At 41.3% G+C, this 19127-nt stretch overlaps 1 protein-coding gene across 1 annotated transcript; it reads left to right on the forward strand.

Annotated features, from left to right (window-relative positions):
- The first annotated feature begins 234 nt into the window (after window positions 1-234).
- pdcd4a (programmed cell death 4a) lies at window positions 235-18886 on the forward strand. Its single transcript, XM_038713290.1, has 11 exons — window positions 235-681; window positions 6769-7071; window positions 7486-7583; window positions 11984-12097; window positions 12338-12559; window positions 13145-13242; window positions 13674-13788; window positions 15455-15562; window positions 16673-16783; window positions 16896-17035; window positions 17669-18886. Exons 1-11 carry the CDS (start codon window positions 636-638, stop codon window positions 17718-17720), a joined length of 1407 nt encoding a protein of 468 aa, XP_038569218.1. The 5' UTR covers window positions 235-635; the 3' UTR covers window positions 17721-18886.
- Window positions 18887-19127: the final 241 nt, after the last annotated feature.

The following is a 19127-nucleotide window of genomic DNA, read 5'->3' on the forward strand; positions in this document are numbered from 1 at the left end:
TTTTCCATTCATTCAGCAGCCACCTGTCCTTGACACAATTTGATCTAAAGAAATTAGTAAAATCAACTACATAACATTTTTTTCATATAGCATATTCTAGATCTTACGGTAGACAGCTTTTTTCCCCTGCTGTGATTGGTCAGAGTGGACCAGCACCCACCCCCTCTACTGACCACTCCCCATCCGAGTTTTGCCCACGTGATTCTGCTCGGCTCGATCCTGCAAAGTTAAAAACAGACTTTGTTTATCTTCCAGGCTGTTTGTTTGAAATGCACTCCGACTAGTTCACTCTCGCCCCCCTTAAGCGTTTGTTATTGAACTCTTCCCAGCCGTAAACGCTGAGAAGAGCGCGAAACCTTTGCGCTTCACCCCCTTCACTCTGTAGCATTTCTGGCCTTTTTGTGATTCAATTTCATATTTTTTTGTGTGTTGTCTTCGGCTGACACCGTGTAGCACGAAAAAAAGAAGGCCAGGACTCCCGATTTTCTCTCTACATCACGTGCCACTTGTCAAAACACTTTTTTAAACTAAACAGCTTGTTGTGCCGACGTCTGGCTAGCAGTTTTGTGGGAATTTGTTGCAGCTTGCTCGACAGTACGAGTGCAGGATTTTTTTAAATCGAGCATTTGAGCGTCATGGCGACTGAAGTGGATACGTGGTCCAACGCTCCAGAAGCCGACGGTGAGTGGATGAATTCAGCTTTGCTTTATGTAGCCTAGGTCTGTGCAAAGTGTCAGGGAGCTACCGCCGGGCCTTCAGGCGTGCTCTCCTTGATCCATTGTCCAGGCATGGGATGGGCTGCAGCGCTAGTCATGCTCCACCATGTGCTCTGTTAAAACCAGACACACACACACACACACACACACACACACACACACACACCTAACGCTGGTGTAACAACCACTGCACACGGACGGAGCTTTGCACTAAAAATGCTGCAGTTATAACCGAACTCCATTTGCATTTGTTAAGCCTTATAGGAGCTTTCAAACGGTGTTTTTGTTGTTGCTGCTCTTGCATTTAACCCTTTCGCGTTTCTGATTGGACGAGGCCACAACGCTTACTTCCGCTTTGACAAGTCGTTGTTTGCACACACTCTTAATACATCCATGGCATACACACGCAAGCGCGGCTGCTGAGGGATTTTTTTCTTTCTTATACACATACCTTTTCTTTGCCTTTTTTTCCCGATGTTTACATGCATAAATAACACTGAGCACTTTTGGTTCCTGATTTTTTTTTTTTTTTTTTAGTTTTCTTGGACACATCAATACAGGATGTTCTGGTTCCTCAATCGCCAAGCTAATACTTGATTGTCAACACTTTGTGTGGCAGCCTGGGGTATCTTAACCGTTATTCAGAAGCAGTGCAGATACTGTTACACGCCCCTTTCCTGCATGAAATTATCTTTTGTGATAAGCAAATGCTTGCAAAACACAGCGGTTGTCTGTTTAATCGTTGAGAAATGCAAATTTGAACTATCAAAGATGTTCAACTTATGTCTCTATCATGCACGCGTCGTCAATGCGTAGCAGTGTTTTGAACGATTTTAATCATTGCACAGTGGCTTTTTTGATTGATACTTGAGCTTGTAGCCCAGCACATTGGGTTCCCTGCTTTCCTTTCTCAGCCTGGCGATGACGTCGACATGTATAGCCTGCTATAAGGGCCAATAGGAAAGCATTACACCATCTCTGCGTTGTTGTGTATTTAAAGGTTACATAAGTAGTAGAAATGTGCTGCTGGCACTGTAACCAGTCCAGGACAAAACTGAGATTGCGCATGTGTTGTAGGCATTTAACCGCAAACATTAACACCTTGATTTGTATTTGCCTGAAAACACACACAGATACACAGAGGTATATCAGTGCATGGGAGACACCACATGGTATTACTAGTGTTATGGTTGTGTGTGTGTGTGTGTATGTGTGCAAAAACAGCAGGTGACTCAGTGCACAGATGAGCTTTTCTACATGAACTTGACTGGCCTTTTTTTTGGTCAAGGAAGATCTAGCCATGCTTGATTGAGCAGCCTCTGTTGATGAGTTGGACACACACACGGTCAAAGACTCTATTGTCTGTGCTGGACAAAAAGGGGGAAACAAACTCCTGTGGGTCATTCAGGATGCTGAGTATGGATGCACAACAGTATGGGGACTATGTGAAACTTGCATGGTGTAGCACACAATTTTTATCCAACCTCCCTGTTACTGGGTCATAACCAGTTATTACATTTTATTATTAATTTATCAGCCAAATCACCTGAGCATAAAATGTCTTAAAATTGCTTGTCTGACTGGCAGGAAGGAAATAGAAGTGTACAAAGTAATCTCAACACAGGCCAGTTACCAGCTTATGAGCTCTCGCGCTGCATCTCAACTAGAAGATGGAATTTGCTGGCATGTCAGGTTTGTTTGTTTGTGCTGTTAATATTTACTTTTATTACATCTCCATGCACAACAAAACACCTGACAGGTAGGTACATGGTTCTGGCATACAGTAGCCTGTGCAAGTAGCGCCCATGTCTCCATGAGTATTTAAAGTTATGAAGTTTTGCCATGATGCAGCTTTGTCCATGGGACTATAATACTTTCTTTTGCCATTAGAAGAAAATTCCTGAAAAAATAACTCAACTTGTTGTTGTCTGATGTGTTTTAAAAAGGGAGGATGCATTTGTGGTATTTGGACAAAATGAGGAATTGGTTCTGAAAATGAGACGTGATTCATTTTATGTCAGTGGAATAAGTGACTTATCAATGAATGTTTCAGCACAAATGATCAGTTTGACGTGGGCAAGTTTATGGAGGAACACAGAGCAGGTCTGTGCTGCGGAAAACACGCTATAGGTGCCGAATGAAAGCCTGTGTAGAGCACCCACCTGTGAGAACTCCTTGGAGAAATACAACTGCCTTAAATGTCAAGCCAGATCTCTTCGTGGCCTGCTGAGTACACATTATGTTATGTTCTTGCCCTCTCTTCTTTTGTTACCCCCCCCCCCCCCCCCTCCCCGCACTCGCCCTACCCACATACATTCATAAAAACATGTTTGCAATACACACTCCATCCGTTTGCATTAGTTCATAAGTTTGGAAACTGAACCAACCACGCGTGCAAAGCAGTGCTTTACAGTGCATCAGTGGAGGTGATTATTAAAAACGAGAAAACACGTTATCAGACTCTTAACTGCTTATCTGAGTAGCTCTAATCTTTTGTATGCACTTTATCTGTGTTGTTGCTCTGCAGCTGTTACAAGAGGCGCAGTCATCAAAATTGCACAAGTCTCTAGTAAATGAAGTTGTTACATCTCCTCTCTCTGCATTAATAAAACAAGAGACATAATAGTGCTTCACACGTGGGCACCCTAGTACTTATTATTTGTGGAGCTTGTGTGGCCAGTTCCTCAGCTTTCGTTTTTACTGTTGTATATTTAAACACAAGTCACCATATGCACATGAAGTTTAGGCGATGTGTCTGAGGCGTGCTTTTAAGTCAAATTCCGCATGAGTCTCCTTTCATGAAGTGACCGTTAAACCTCTGGGACATCCACACCCTCTTCTCCTCTGAAAGATAATCGCCACAGGAGGTGGTAAGGCTTTTTTTTCTTTTTGTCCCCCTATATCATTGTGCAGATGCTTGTTTGAGCCTAGAGGACATCACACATGTTTTTGCTCATGTTTTGAATGCATGGGTTGACAGAGAAATCTTTTTAGCAGATTTGACCCAGTCAACCTTTTTATTTAATTCGCATATTAAAGTGAGAGGAATGAAGTATATAAAGGCATCACAAGCAAATATTGAAACTACATAAAGCTGTTCTTTAATGTACTGCGTCTGTCCCAGTCCTTGCGTGCAAACAGACAAATCTGTTGGTCTGTGCTGCCTTCTTGCTATAAACAGTTGACACCAAATGTCATTAAATGTTAACATAGTACGTAAGTTACTGGCAGTAAGTATTTCCTAAGATGCACAGGGATTTTTTTCAATATTTCACATGATGTGTTGCTTTCTTTAAAGCCACACCACATGTTTTGAATAAGAATTTCTTTAGTTTTTTTGTTTTATTTCACACAAAACATTACCTAGCTTAATATGGGTCAAACGACATCTACTCTGTGGACACAGTTGTGATGTCGCATGTGCAAAGGGGTGTTTACCTGAGGTGAGTGTGTCAGAGTATGGGGAGAAGAGAATTCCGAGGCAAAAACCATAATAAGAATATTCGTGGTCATTAAAACCTGCTTTCACAGGGTGGTATAATGTGAAAATTTGAGATTATTTTTTGCTGGGGGGTGCGGGGTTTTACAATCACGATGCCAGCTCAGCGTGGCGATGTCTGTCAGCCATCGCCAGTGGATGATGGCATTGTCTATCGGCCCAACCCTACTGCACTTACATCATTTTGCACTTGCCAGCGAAGTACAAATAAGTGTTTTTGAGTGGGGGGTGCTATCAAAATGTTGCAGCATTTGACATATTCTCCCAAAGGTGAACCCTAACTCTAATACTGCATAGCTACAGTTGCATGTACATTTACAGTCATGGAAATGTAGGTCTGTCCCTTGGGAGGAATGTGAGAACTCTTCTCCGCTGACCACCTTCTCAGTCATAAACACTGCTACTGTGTGGATACCTGAAACTAAACGTTGCTCCTCAGGCTTGCTGGCTGTGGAAAGCTCCCCCACAGCGTGCAGGGCAGGGGGCCATTGTTGGCCTGCATCTGGCTGTGTGTTTTTAACTGTGGGGGCGGTTTTGAAAACCATCATGGCAGTGTTTGTTCATATTGTTGTGCTCCGGTAGGCGTGCAGGGTTAAAGCTAGCAGGGGGAGTTTGTTGCTGCAGCTTTTTTGTGCAGGGCTCTGACAGTGACACACATACCTACCTTTTGTAGAGTAAACCTTAAAACTTCTTTAGTAGTTGCAGACAGGCCCTGCATTACAGAGATGCACAATCTCTGTCGTGTTGAAAAAGGCTTGGCTGCAATTTTTGTTTAGCTTGTTTTGAAAGTCTTGTCTTGGCAAACGGCTCTTACTTTCTCTGCCTTCCCATTTTTTCCCCTGCTCTATTCCAGTTGGCCTTTCGTGTATTTGGCACACCACCATTGGTTAGTTCCTAATTTACTGCGTTGGCGCAGGTCCTATGGCCTACATGTGGGAAGGAAGAGGAGGAGCAGGAGAAGATGACACATGGTCATCTGTTTACAGATTTCTAAGCCCAAGGGTGTGGTGCTGCTTTTAACGCAACAGGTTAATTCAGGGAGGTATCTTCCTCTTCTCAAAGGTGCTTCCTTTTCATTTATTATTTACCCATCTGAGCTGACTAATCTCTACAAAAATCAAACTTTTTAGAGCTCTTGAATACCTTGTTGTTAAAGTAGGCTGCATGTTTTCCCTGCACCAGAAGTATAATTGCTGTAGTTGGCTACTTTTGCAGCATGCAGGCTGCTGCTGTTATGACTTGGACATTTCCCCCTCCCCCTCTCTGTGTTTTCTACATGTCCTGTAATCTAGAGTGCCTTAACTCCTCAAACTGCCATTTGGGGCCATGCATAACGACATTTAAGTATTCATTACCCCCACAGACATTCCTCCTCCTCCTGCTTTCCTTCTCCCCTACAGCCCTGTCATGTGACCAGTCATGTCCCCAACCATGCCATATGTAGTCAGGTTCACTCCAGCAGCTGCGGACAGATCGCGAGAGGATGAAGAAAAATCGGGTGTCAGCATTTCTCCAGCATGTGTTCCCCTTTGTGCCCACCCTCGCCTGCAGGAGCACTCCAGTCCCACTTGTTGTTGTCTCCCTCCAAACATAGAAGACACAACCTTGCCAGAGTATTTTTATTTTTATTTTTTTATAAATACGGCAGTTTCTTTACACCCACAGGAGAGTAGTATATTAAGTTGCTTGACACTTTGACCCACCTTATGCATGCTGATAGAGCTGGTGAGTGTCATAAGAATCTATGTGTGAATTTGTGCTGCCATCTTCTCATGTTATGTTGTGGGTGTTATGTGACCTTTGGCTTGTGCCACGTATGGAGGTGGCTGTCGCACACGCAGTTAGAAATCATTGTTTTCACACTCCCCTGAGCCGGTGTTGCTGTAGTGTAAAGGTGTTCATGCAGTTTGCTGACCACACCCGAGATAATCTGCAGTGCTTTGCAGTGCAGATGAATCTTAAGACGACCAATATCGGCAGGTTAAACTACGTAGTGTCTCTCACGTTAGTCAAATCCTGGAGTCCCATTTCCTCATGTACAGTAATAATATGCAGAACATTTTCATGTGTTTTCACTGACCAACGAATTAATCCGTGGCAGAAACTTACAATATGAACCTTGTTTAGTTTGCAGCCTCAGTTTATGTTCATAGCTGCGCCAGTAAGTTTATTTATTTTATTTTTTTACTGCAGTTGTAAAAGTGCCGTTTCTCTGAAATCAGCTATTCATTAGTAGTTGTAGTAATATTAGTTTGGATACAGAAATGAGCTTATCTCTGTTAGAGATTCACATATTATGACTAGCCAGTCATGTTCTTCTACACCAGAAACATTTCTGTGTGCAGCTCTCATTGTGCATGGTGGAATTGTCATGTTGAAGGAGGAAAGCTGTTATGTCCACTTACTCTTGTACCATACAGTTTACTTGTACTCTCCAGTGACTCGCACAGGATTTTACAAAAATCCTTTGACAAAAAGCAATATTTGTTGTTGTCTTATTGTGGCAAAACTGTATCATTAATGGCCATCAACTGTTCTGATTTCTGACCACAGGGATGTTCTCTTTTGACCACAACCTGGCAGAGGCTAACCATCCGTACAGCGGTGACGAAGACGTGCTGAATGAAGCGGAGGTGAACGGTAACTGGACACCTCAGGAGAAGGCACTCCACGAGGCCCGGCTCAAAGCCAAAGCCAAGCGTCGCCTGCGCAAGTCCTCATCTCGCAACTCCACCAGCGAGTCCTTCTCTGAGTCAGGAGATATGGCAGGAACTGACCCAAACAGTCCAAAGGGCAAAGTCAACACCAATGACCGCAAATCCAGGACGGGAAAAGGCAGAGGCCTGCCAAAAAAAGGTAAACTGCTACGCTGGTGTGTGCTAGAAGCTGCCACAAAACGTTTTACGTAAACAGAGAAGGGGAGCAGCCACAGGCACTATGCCTGGCTGCTGCTTTGAGGCAGAGAGGAACATTTTCTCTTGCCCGAGAAAGTTCAGCTTTGTACCGGAGCACTTGGTTTAGACATGGTATTCCTCTTTTCTTGATGACCAGTTAACAATGAACATACAGGGTTTCGATGTAAATAAACAGCTGACGGATCACCTCAACTGGCAGATTGCACTGGTAGACACATTCGTTGTTGAACTGTTAGTTTGTCTGGAAATGTGCTGCATGCAGTGCTTTTCATTAACGGCACAAAATGTGTTTTGTGGTGGTAGCTTTTGCACATAATTGTACACCTTTTATGGTTTGTCTGTTGGTTGTGTGCAGGTGGGGCAGGTGGCAAAGGAGTTTGGGGAGCTGCTGGGATGGTTTATGAAGATGAGGAGCCTGATGTTCGGGACCCCAACTATGATGAATCTGCTCAGGTGAGTGAGTACAGCTGACTTTAGTGGTCGACTGATATGAGTTTTTTTTAATGGACGATAGAGATAACAGGGCAGCCTATGGCCGATATATAATGCCAATATCAAAAGTCATGTATAATTCTATTATTCCATGCAGAGTACGGTCTCGTACACATGGTTATCTTAGCCAGTAATGTTCTTTTAGATGGAATTTATATTAATAGAAAAATACATTGGATTATGCAGGCCTCGTGAGGGCTCAAAATGCCAGCTTTTGGCCTATCACTAACAGACTTGTCTCTGGATGTTGAACTGTTCATTGATTTAATATGCATATTTATCTGAAAAAGGTAGACAGATTGCAATAGCAAAGTGACAGGAAAAGGAAAGACTGGAAGAAAGACTGGGGTCCACCTTGATGCCCCGGTTTGTGTTTTAGTCGTACAAAATTTACATTGAACATGATAACTATGCTGAGTGAGCAAATTTAATACTGATGTACTTGTTTTTTTTATCAATTAAAGATACACTACACTATAATTTAAAACATCTAGTTGCAAGAAACCATATGCCACATGTTTCCAGCCCACAGTTAAAAGCCCAAATTTGACTTAAAAATACTTAAAGTTGGGGAAGGCAATGTTGGAGAGAGCAAGAGACAGTGAGATTTTGTAAGTATCCAACTAAAGAAAATCCCACCCCTTCCCTTCAGGCATCCACCCAAATGACTGCACGGACAGAGTGCGTGCAGGTAGGTAGGTAGACAGGTAGGCCAGCTGAATTAAATAATTGGCCGTACTTATTATAGTCATGCGACGGCCAGAGCATTTGATTTATTGATTGCTGTCGTCGTGTAAAGAGAATTTCAACAAATATAACAATGCTGCAATAAATTGACTTCCCCAGCTTGAAAGATGAACAGTTTGTCAAAATAGTTGCTGTTGATTGATTAACAGGTGATAAATTTTCTGTCGACCTGCTAATCGATTCATCATTTGAACTCTAAAGGGATGTTTTCTCTCTGTTTTTTTTTTTTTTTTTTTTTTTTTTTTTTTACACTGTGGAAGTTGATCCTTTTTTATTTTCTAAACGTCTGCATTACCTGAGCATCAGCAGTCTGTACACACATGCTCTGAACTGTTTTTGCCACTGATGAAAGAACGTCACCAGCAGAGGTTAGTTTATCACAGTTGTTGTTGGTCTGACCTGTTGTGTGGAGCAGCTCTTTGTTCCAAAGAGGCCCACTGATCAAAGCTGTGCGTACAGGATGACGCCTTTTTTTTTTATTTATTTTTTTTATTTCTTGTGTCAAGCAAACGTGCTGATGTTGAAGGGCTGCTGCTGAAAAACACTGAATATAAAAGAGGCTTTGCTCTGTGAACAAGATAATGATTGTCCACGCTCAGACAACAAGCATATGCACTCTTGCATCACTAATGAATTGCACAATGTGTCTCTTGTGATGAATTGTTATAGCTTGGATGGCAAATGATCAAAGAAAATTTTTTTGTAACTTATACTGGGGTCATTAATCTATTGGGAAATGCTAGTCTGTTTTTATATCAGAAAGTCCACTTGATTTGGCCAAAACTCATTTTAAAACACTCGCATGATCTTTTCATCCAGATGGCCCTGTCACATCACAATCAAAAGAATTTTCGAACTTTGACCCCCGTTATCAAGCAAATGCTCTGCACGATGAGATGGCCAAGTTTGTTTGTCTCCTGCTGTGGTCACGCTGACTGAATGCAGAGTGGGAAATGGAGCAGCTGTCGTGAGAAGTTTAACGATTTAAGAGTGGCTCAGAAAAGCCAGTGTGATTTGGCCTTGAAAGTTGTAGGAGCGTATTGGAAAGATGTTGGTTTGTTTAGAGGGGACTGGAAAGCGCTGTACAGGAAAATCCACAGGGCATGTGCAGACAGTGCCCTTTGAATCAGACTGATTGTAAAACTGATTTCAAGAGCCCTGTAAAGGCAACTATAACATGCTTGAGAATGCCCCCTTTGATCAGTCATTGGTCAAGACAAGTATCAGTGGCCTTCATGTTGAGACAAAAATAAAGAAGCTTCTGCAGAAAATACATGTTCCTTCTTTTGCTTATACTTGGCCATAAATGATTGTTTTGGTTCCCTCCTACCTTCTGCAGTCAACAGTCTCTTCATGCAACATGAGCAGGAAACAGGAAAGTGAATCACTGTTTTGGACTTTTGGCTACAATCCTTCTTTATCCTGTTGTATACTTGGGCTTCAGAAAAGGTCAAGATGATTGAGTAATTATTTGTTCCATTTATATGGAAGCCAGTTTTTCTCTTAAAAAAGCCAGTAAAAGTTTATAGTTTGTAGGTTTATAGGTTAATAATATATTCACTCTGTGCGAAGATTATTGTTGTATCGGCATCTGCTGTTCTCAAACAAACAAAACCTCACCTGAAAAGTTAGTTGGACCGGTTTTGACCGGCATCTTGGCATTAACTGATGCAAGCGTTGAAACAAAGCACACGGACAAATAACGTGAATCTTCAAGTACTTATTATGCCACATTATAACTTTTCATACCTGTATTGCACATGACTTTAAAGAGGTCATATTATGCTTTTTTGCTTTTTCCCTTGTGAGTTTATATCTTTTTTTAATTTAATTTAATTTTATTTTATTTTTGCATGTTTGCAAAGTGAAAAAGCCAAGTCAAGCCCAAAGGGAGTTCTCAACTTCCACAGAAAACACTGCTCTGAACAGCCTGAAAACAGTTCCATTGTAGTCCAGCCTTTTCTTCCGCTTTCTTGAGACGTCACAAGAAAAACAGGCGTCATATGCTGGCCTAGCGGCTAGTCAGACACGCCCTCAAAAACACCAGTGGAAAAACACACTGAGCAGTGACAAGATGTCCGCATGCTGCCTCTCCTCTCCCTTCCAAACACTAGCTACCCTCAGTGGACATTACATTCATTTCAGCTGACTTACTATTGCCATATATGTCAGAGGTCGCATACCTCTGGAGCAATGAGGGGTTAACTGTGCATTCAGGCCAAACACAAATTTAACATTAAACATTTTGCTGTGATTAAATAGCAATAAACAGATCAAACTGATGCCGAAGTAACTACAATATGATGCAGATTTGTTAAATATATGAATTCATGCTTTGTCAGGTCTGTCAGCAAGACAGCAGGACTTCTAAACTTCTAAAATGTTTGTTTTTCTGAATGGAGTTCGGATCGATCAGGGCTATGCTAACTTGGTCACAGTAAAGTACAACAATAGCTGGAATAAAGTTACATACACGTTTTCCGAACTGACCAGGTAGTTCAACCTCCTCGCTTTCTTATCTCCCGGCATTGTCCAGTTTTGTCCCGTTTTTATATAAATATGAAGTGGTGCCAAACAACGCTAACAACAACAACAACACTGGAACTGGATGTGCACGGAATCTAGCTGCTGAGAAGCTCGAGTGAAGATAAATCAACGTTGTAATCCTAAAAACTACAGTAAAAAGCTAATAAAAGCAGTTTACTCCGAGCTCCTCCCGCATAATCCAGTCCGACCACGGGCAGCTCTCACCCGGCCTGCAGATTTTCAATCGCCCGCTCTGCCTTGCCCTCTCCACACAACGCTCCAAGCTGTTGGTGACGTACCGACAATCTCAACACAGATAGTCTATCGCGACTCGGCGTCATGCAAATTTCTCGCTTGAGATGAAAATATTCAACAATACCTTTGTGTTGCCTTCGCTTCGCCAACAAATTGCTGGCACCACCCCCTTTGCCTCGCTTCACGCCACCAAACAGGAAATCGCGGCTCTACGCGTCTTTACATTGACTTTGTATGTACACTCACCGCCCCAAACGCTAGCTTCGCTTTTGGTCTGAAAGCACCATAAGGGTCTTGCTCAGGGACACATTGGTCGTAGTGGGATTCGAACCCCGCTCTCCCACATAAAGTTGTTACTGTGATGTAGAGACAGTACACTGTTATAACTTTATGGATGAAAGATACATTTGTTACAGATTAATAACTCACCACTCTGAAACTCTTGCTCCAGTCCATGTTGCTAAACTGGTAAGGGGAACATATAGGCTACAGGTGAAGCGAAGCAGTGTTTACCGGCTTTTCAGGACCCGCCCTGCTCTGCTTCTGATTGGCTAGTAGTCCTTAACTAGGAACTGCGCATGTGCAAATCCCAACAAAGACCTTGTAGAAGCATGCATCACTCCATAGCTAAAACAAAGTGTTCAACACACCGGGTGAAAAAAGGAGCTGCAGCAATGTGCAGTATGACAAAAAAATCTATATTGATCATTGAAACAGGTCATAGTGCTTAAATTTCAATGTACAGTGCTGAGATAAAGATGTGAAATGTTAGAAACTGGATGTAGTTTGGATATAGCAAAACCCCACTTGATTATGTGTTTGTTCTTGCATAGGGGGACACAGTTTATGCAACAGTTGTGCCCGAGGTAGATGAGAAGGAACTGGAAAAAATGGTCAACCCAATTGTACAGGAGTACTTTGAACATGGAGACACAAAAGAGGTCCAGGTAAATGATTTCAAACAAAGTGTTTCATTTTCTCTTGACTCAATGCTTGCCCACCAGGAATTAGTATGTTTAGAGAATAAATCCATGGATGGATGAACCAAGTGATGGAGCGCTTGTATGCACATATCGTTAGATCAGTAGCAGTACTGGTTAGAGACATCATTCTGTAAACTCCATATATTATACAGTTAACAATGCACACTGATTTAGGATTTTATTCTTTGTCCTCCCTCCCATTAGATGTTGCTGAAGGGACTCAACTTGGGCCCACACAAGTATGAGTTCTCCTCCCTGGCTGTGTCCCTGTCTCTTGAAGGTAAGGCCAGTCACAGAGAGCTGACCTCCCGCCTGCTGTCTGATCTGTCGGGCAAGCTGCTGTCACAAAGTGACATGGCCCGCGCCTTCGACAAGATCCTCAAAGAGCTGCCAGACCTTATTCTGGACACACCCGAGGCTCCTCAGGTAGACCTTTTTATATGCAGAGGGGAGAATATCAGTCAGGGGCACAGATTTTCGTTTGAGACTTTGTGTTGTGTGCAAATTAGAGGGTGGAGACGCACTACTAACACACTAAAAGATAAGAAATGACACAACATGCATTAATTTTTTTTTTTGTGCACACAAACTTCATGAGGTACTGACTGGTATTACACACAACACTCGTGCCACCAAATCAGACATTAGGCTGTGTTTTCGGTACTTGTCTTTACACCCATTTTTATACCTTACACAAATCAAGATTGTGTGTTCATAGTTGTGATGTTCATCAAGAGCCAAAATATCACTTGCATATTAATAACAATCTTTGTCGAGTGTCTGTTGTAACTGTCACAAAGTTTAATGGACCTAATAGCTTGAATTTAAAGGAGCAGCTGTGTCAAATTGATTCTGTAATTGTTCAAAGAAAATATGGCCCTTTAGTTGCGGGGATCAGACTTCAATGCTTGATTCAGGAAAAAATGCTCGTCACGTTGTTGTTGTTGTTGTTGTTGTTATTTACTGAAACTATGATTACACTTGTAATAAATTACGTCTGATGTCTCTTAGATGTTAGGCCAGTTTATAGCCAGAGCCATAGCGGACCACATCCTCCCCATGTCTTTCCTGGACTGCTACAAGGGCAAAGTGGACTGTGAGCATGCCAGGTGAGCCAAGACAAGCAAAGTTAAAATGCAGAAACAGTAACTTCTTCAAAGAATCGACCTTAAATGCAACAGCTGCAAGATTTCTCAAGCCCCTTTAGGGTTCTTTTTAAGGTGAATTTGTCAAGTTACATTTACGATAACATAAACAGAAAGTTGATTACAGATGCAACCGAAACGCTCTTTGTTTTTCCTCCTTGGAAGTGTTGCAAAAAGATTCTAATTTTGTTTTTTTAAGAGGAACAGTCATCCTCTCCTGTAGTACAGTGTGTTTATCAGATAATGTTTAAATAGAGTAAAACATCTGTTATGATGTCATCTTTGTCATTTTGCACTTCCATGCTCACTCTAGCCAAACCAGGCTTAATGCGCATGCTGTATGCACATTTCTGTGCAAAAACAATCATATTTTGGTTTTTGTTTTGTTTTTCTAGAGTGGCTTTAGATCGTGCCGCGGTGCTGCTGACCATGAAGAGGGAGATGGTTCGTCTAGATAATGTGTGGGGTGTGGGTGGAGGCCTGAGACCTGTCAAACTTCTCGTCAAAGAGGTAAGCTCAGGCCAAACAGGGAGGATACTGCACATTTGAAAACCTAACTGACAAGTCACTTGCTGGTTTTCATATGCAAAATAATTCAGTAAATAATCCCAAACACCTGAATTCAGATTGTTTACTATTTCCAAGCTCTTTGACATTATGCAACATAAACAGAAGGCAGAAATGCATGTTGGGTACAGAGCCACAGGCCAGCCCTCTGCTGTGTAGCTGTGTCAGCAGAGCACTTTCCTCCCTTGAGAAGTGGGAATTGCAAAAATGCAGGAGGGGCTAACTCAGATACACACCCTTGCCTTTAACAGAAGTACAGACTCCACGCGCGCATGCTGTTCATGGACGCACCTGCACCCCACATGCTCTCTGTCTTTGTATTAAATTATTGTTTCATGATCTGGATTTTCTGCAATTTTTCATGCTAATGTGGGCGTGGATAGTGTGAGAGTTTGAAGTGCACATCTTGTAAATTGGAAGTTATGCAACATTTCAGGGGATTTTGTGGCCATCTAGAAATGGGGAGAGTGCTCGGTCAGTGTGTTCTCAGTCATACAGTATTGTGTAAGCCTCAGTAGCCCTCAGACCTTCGGGCTCCCCTGTCCAGTTTTGATTTCCTGCCTGGCTGTGTGCAGCCTCAGGGGGAACGTGCTGGGCTGCAGGAGGCACAAGGCTTCTTTTCACTTGCTGCTCTCATACTCTGTCTTGTTCACTCAGTTGTTGCGCTCTTACTTGCAGCCTCTTCTAATCTTTTTAATTTCTCAGTCCTCTCCTCTGTCACTGTGCTGCCTGTCCACATTACATTTCGTCCCATTGTGTTTTTTCCAGCTGAGATGACCACACTTTCCCCCCAGCTCAGCCCATTAGGCCCAAAATTAACTCACAAGGTTGAGCTTTGAGGGTTTTGAACTTGTTGCATCAATAAAGCTTCTCTGAAATCTCAAGTGGTATGACTAATTGTTCCATAAATAAATGTTAAGCAAAGTGGTTGGTGCATGCGAAACTTAGCAGTGAGCCTGTTGTAACTAATAAGCAATACTGACAAATGAAGCGGAGACTGAAAGATTCACACACAGATCCAAACTGGAAGAAAGGTTGTTTTTCTTACTGGTTCGTCAGGTATATCAGACATGTGTGTCAAGTTTCATTTCCCGTAGAAGTCAGGTTATTGCTGGAGTAAATCTCTATCTATAGTGGCTTGATGAAATACTTTTTAGAGACGGGTATTGTCAGGGATTATTGAGCTCTCTGTTCAGCTCTGTCTGTGTTCAGTCAAACAAACCTATTATTGAGGTTTTACAGTCACTGTAAATTTGCAATATCCAAGGTGTGTTGGAGCAAATAAAATAAATAAAATTATCTTACTTAAACATGGACAATTAAGCATCATTTACATTTCCACAATATTCTGTCAATAGTCATACCATAATCGTCACTGTCACTCTGATTTTGTCTATTTAATCGCAAGACAAAGATTTAATGTCTGTCTGTCTGTCCATCCTGTAGTGTTCTCACACAAAACCGTATATAAAGAAATTGCATTTGAGTGCAGAACCGTGAGTATTTACAGGTCATACTCCATTCCAGCTGTATTTGATGCCGATTCCGCACAGAAAGCTCAACAACTACGACAAAAGCTAATGTTGAATTGTGTGTCTCCTTGTTCCAGATGAACCTCCTGCTTAAGGAGTTCCTGGTATCAGGAGACGTGACGGAGGCAGAGCGCTGTCTGCGGGACCTGGAAGTCCCACACTTCCACCATGAGCTGGTCTATGAGGTAATTAAAGACTTTATGTCAGCCTTCGTTTAGTTTGGCTTTATTCTCTCAGAAAACAGCCTACACATAACACACTTTCCTGCACATTCACAGAGAAAACAAACAAAAGCACGTAGATTCAAATCAATGTAAAACACTGACATGCAGAAACAAAATGTGAAACATAAAACAAACTGTAACAGCATATAAAACACAGGGTTATTCATAAAAGTGAAGCATGACCCAGTATCTCAAGTATAAATCATTTGCAGAGATAATGTTCAACATTTAATCAGAACTTTGTCATATTCCTTCATGTTCTCCCCACATTATGACAAAAAGGTGCTGGTTAAAACACAGTGAACCTTTTTGTTTTTTTCTTCCCAATTTTATTTTATCTCCCTGGTGCCTAGTCAAGTGAACTGCAGAGGAAAACTGGTCATTTCTGTTTTCTGCCAAGGACAGTGTGTGTCTGGCAGAGATGTTCTCTCATTTGCACTACATGTATTAACAGCTCAGTCCATTTTGGATTGAGTTGCATAAAAATGAACTCTCTATCCTCCATAAAAATGTAACTCATCAGTGATTAATAGGCACAGGGTGTTTGTGATGGTTCTTATTTAAGTAAAGAACATTAAATGTACCTCTGTGTTGTCTCTTTTTTGTAAATAAAAACTAGTTATGATCAATCGTTCACAAATGTGCGATTGGGTTGTTCTTTTCTTTGGCTTCGGTTGTGTACACAGTGTACAATTACGTAGCCTGCTGCTGTTTGTTCTACATGTGCAGCACATTCTCAAAGTATTCACCCAGCTCAGCCTTGTCTGCCATTTGTCTTGTCAGATTTTTGTCATCTACAAATAACCACAAATTCAAATAAGAAACTTTTTTTATAATCTGCAAGTGTTCTGCATCTGCACCTTCTTCTCTTATGTATAAAACAGAAATGGTAAACACTGTCACCATGTGGTGAAATATGCAGCTTATACATGTCTGAAAAGATTGTTTTTGATAATCACTTATTGATTCTGCTGATCTTTCACTTTTTTACTTTTACTTGGATGATAGACATTAGATGATAGTAGCACACTTATCTTTCTTGCACATATTACATGTTATATTATTTTTCAGGCTATAGTGATGGTGCTGGAGTCAACAGGAGACACAGCCAGTCATATGATGATTAAGCTGCTGCAGTCCTTCTGGAAAACGGGCCTCATCACTGTGGATCAGATGAACAGGGTCAGTGCCTTTTTTTTAATGTGCTAGTTTTTAGCCAAGATCTTTCTCTGTGGAAAATCATGATTTTAACAAAAGCTGCATTTTATACAAAAATACGCTGTTTTCCATGTAGGGTTTCCAGCGTGTTTATGATGAGCTCCCTGAAATCAACCTTGATGTTCCGCATGCCCACTCTATCATGGAGACCTTTGTGGACCTCTGCTACCAGGAGTCTGTCATCACCAAACAACTGAGGGATGCCTGTCCCTCCAGGTTAGTTGGCCAGTAATTAGCAATTCAACTAATTTTAAAATGTTCTTCATATTAACAGCAAATCCCATGAAAAGACCGAAACCAACGATGTGTGTCAAGTGTCTCTCTCACTACTTTCTGACTTCCCTAACATGTCTGTGGCTCTCGGCCACAAGCCCACTTGTTCCTGCTTAAGATTTAAATCTTTAAAAAGGCATCACAAATATATAGTTTTTAATAAAGGTAGCAAGCATTACTTAAATCTGAGTAAACCGTGAATTTTGGGGACTATTTTCAGCTTCAGGGCACTAGCAAGTATTAACTGCAATAGGACTGTCTTATGTGGTATTGACTTAAAATAAATTACAGCGCCTGTGTTTGTTGTAATGAAGGATAATGTCACCCAGTGCAATGGTGTGGCTTACTGATGTGTTATCAATACAACGGTGGATCTCAATGGCACAGAAAAAATAAGCAATATCAGGCTTTGAGTACACAGATAATACTTTTTATTTGGAAAAATTTGTGTTTGGTTTTTATTATTTTCACAGGATTTGTTGAGAATAAGAAAAAAATTTAAATATAACCAGCTGTAACCTTTTTTTTAACATTGTAAGGTGCAACATGTCTCTCAAACTCTACTTCCTCCACCAGAGGGCGGAAGCGTTTTGTAAGCGAAGGAGATGGAGGAGTGATCAAGAACTGATCTACAAGAAGAAGAGGAAGAGCAGCAGCGGCAGGAGAAGGGGTGTCTACAGGTTCTCACACCTGGTTTCCGCTGCAGCATGTTTTCCCTGAAACCTGAGAATGCTGGCAGTCTAAAGTTTGCTTGTTCCTCTTCTTATAATGTTGTCATTACACAAACCAGCGTTGACGTTCGGTGAAAGTAGACTGAAAAGTGGCCTGGGCGTTCAGTTCCCTTCATCTTGTTAATCACTGTTTTTGACTCTTTTTTTTTTTTTTTTTTTTGTAACAATATTGTTTATTTCTGTGGTTAATGCGCCCATCTTGCCTCAGTCTCTGTACCTGTTCCTAATAATAATGATAATAAAAGTCAGAGCGGCAGATAGACATGGGGGACAGGCTGGGGAGTGGTGGAGATGAATTAGTTTGGTTTTGTTTCTTGCTTTGCTTCACCTGTTGCCATTTGTGTATTTTTTTTCTTTCCTGTAATGTGCTATAAATGAAAAAAAGCACTTAAAAGACAGAGCATAATGTACAGTCAGTGAACACTTTGTAATTTAGCTCAACAAAGATTTAAAAAAAAATTCCCTGCCACAAATTATTTTAAGGACAACATGATTTGTACCTTCTGGTTCAAGTTGATCTATGATTTTTATGAACAGGTGTTCATTTTGTTTTTTTGCATCTCGGTCTCTTAGGCCAAATGTTCACTAGTTAATGCACAGCAGGCAAAGCAAAAAGTGTTGGGCACTGGTTGGGAGTTTATTTGAAACTAGCATTAGGGCAAATATACTTCGAAAGCCCTTTTTGAAAAATAAGAATAAATTGGGGTTAATGTTTCTTAAAAAAAAAAATTAAATAAACAGCAATATTTTGAGCACTCTTCACTTTTCTTACAATGAATCAATCTGCAGCTCACATGGTCAGCAGTGGATTCTGGACAGGCAATCTTACAATATGATGCCACACCTTCTATACAGAGCAGGATTAATCTAGAAATTGTCTTTAAATTCTGAATCTGTTTGTGTCTGTGAAATGGCAACCCCAGCTTTTTTTTGTTTGTTTTAGAAGATATGTTAATCATATTCAGATTGACTGCCGCTGTCTGTAACTGTTTCACATGTTGACCAAAGTTTTAAAGATGTGGCTAAGAAATATATTTCATTCATTAAAAAGCAACAAAATGGAGTTTTTGTATTTATTTATTTTTGTTCATGCCAGCAGTGACCAGGATACATCCATCACATTTGTTGATCAGTCATCAGTTGTGATCCTTAATGTAATTTTCAACCTTGTGTTTCATCTATACCTTCTCTTGTCAGTTTGTCTCATTTCCACTCTTTCTCTATGACCAACGGTCAGAGCAGGTGTACAATTGTGAACTTAAACCTGTAATTGAGAAGCAGTTTGAGGCCAAAGGTTGAGATTT

This window comes from Micropterus salmoides, unplaced genomic scaffold (assembly GCF_014851395.1).
Source record: "Micropterus salmoides isolate LMB-PRFRI ecotype aquatic unplaced genomic scaffold, ASM1485139v1 Ms_hic_scaffold_12, whole genome shotgun sequence".
NCBI lineage: Eukaryota > Metazoa > Chordata > Actinopteri > Centrarchiformes > Centrarchidae > Micropterus > Micropterus salmoides.

Bases quoted from the DNA above. Each gene is read 5' to 3' on its own strand.
- pdcd4a (XM_038713290.1), top strand. From the start codon at position 636: ATGGCGACTGAAGTGGATACGTGGTCCAACGCTCCAGAAGCCGACG. The intron at 7,072-7,485 runs GTAAACTGCTAC...GGTTGTGTGCAG, and splicing joins CAGAGGCCTGCCAAAAAAAG to GTGGGGCAGGTGGCAAAGGA. The intron at 12,560-13,144 runs GTAGACCTTTTT...GATGTCTCTTAG, and splicing joins ACACACCCGAGGCTCCTCAG to ATGTTAGGCCAGTTTATAGC.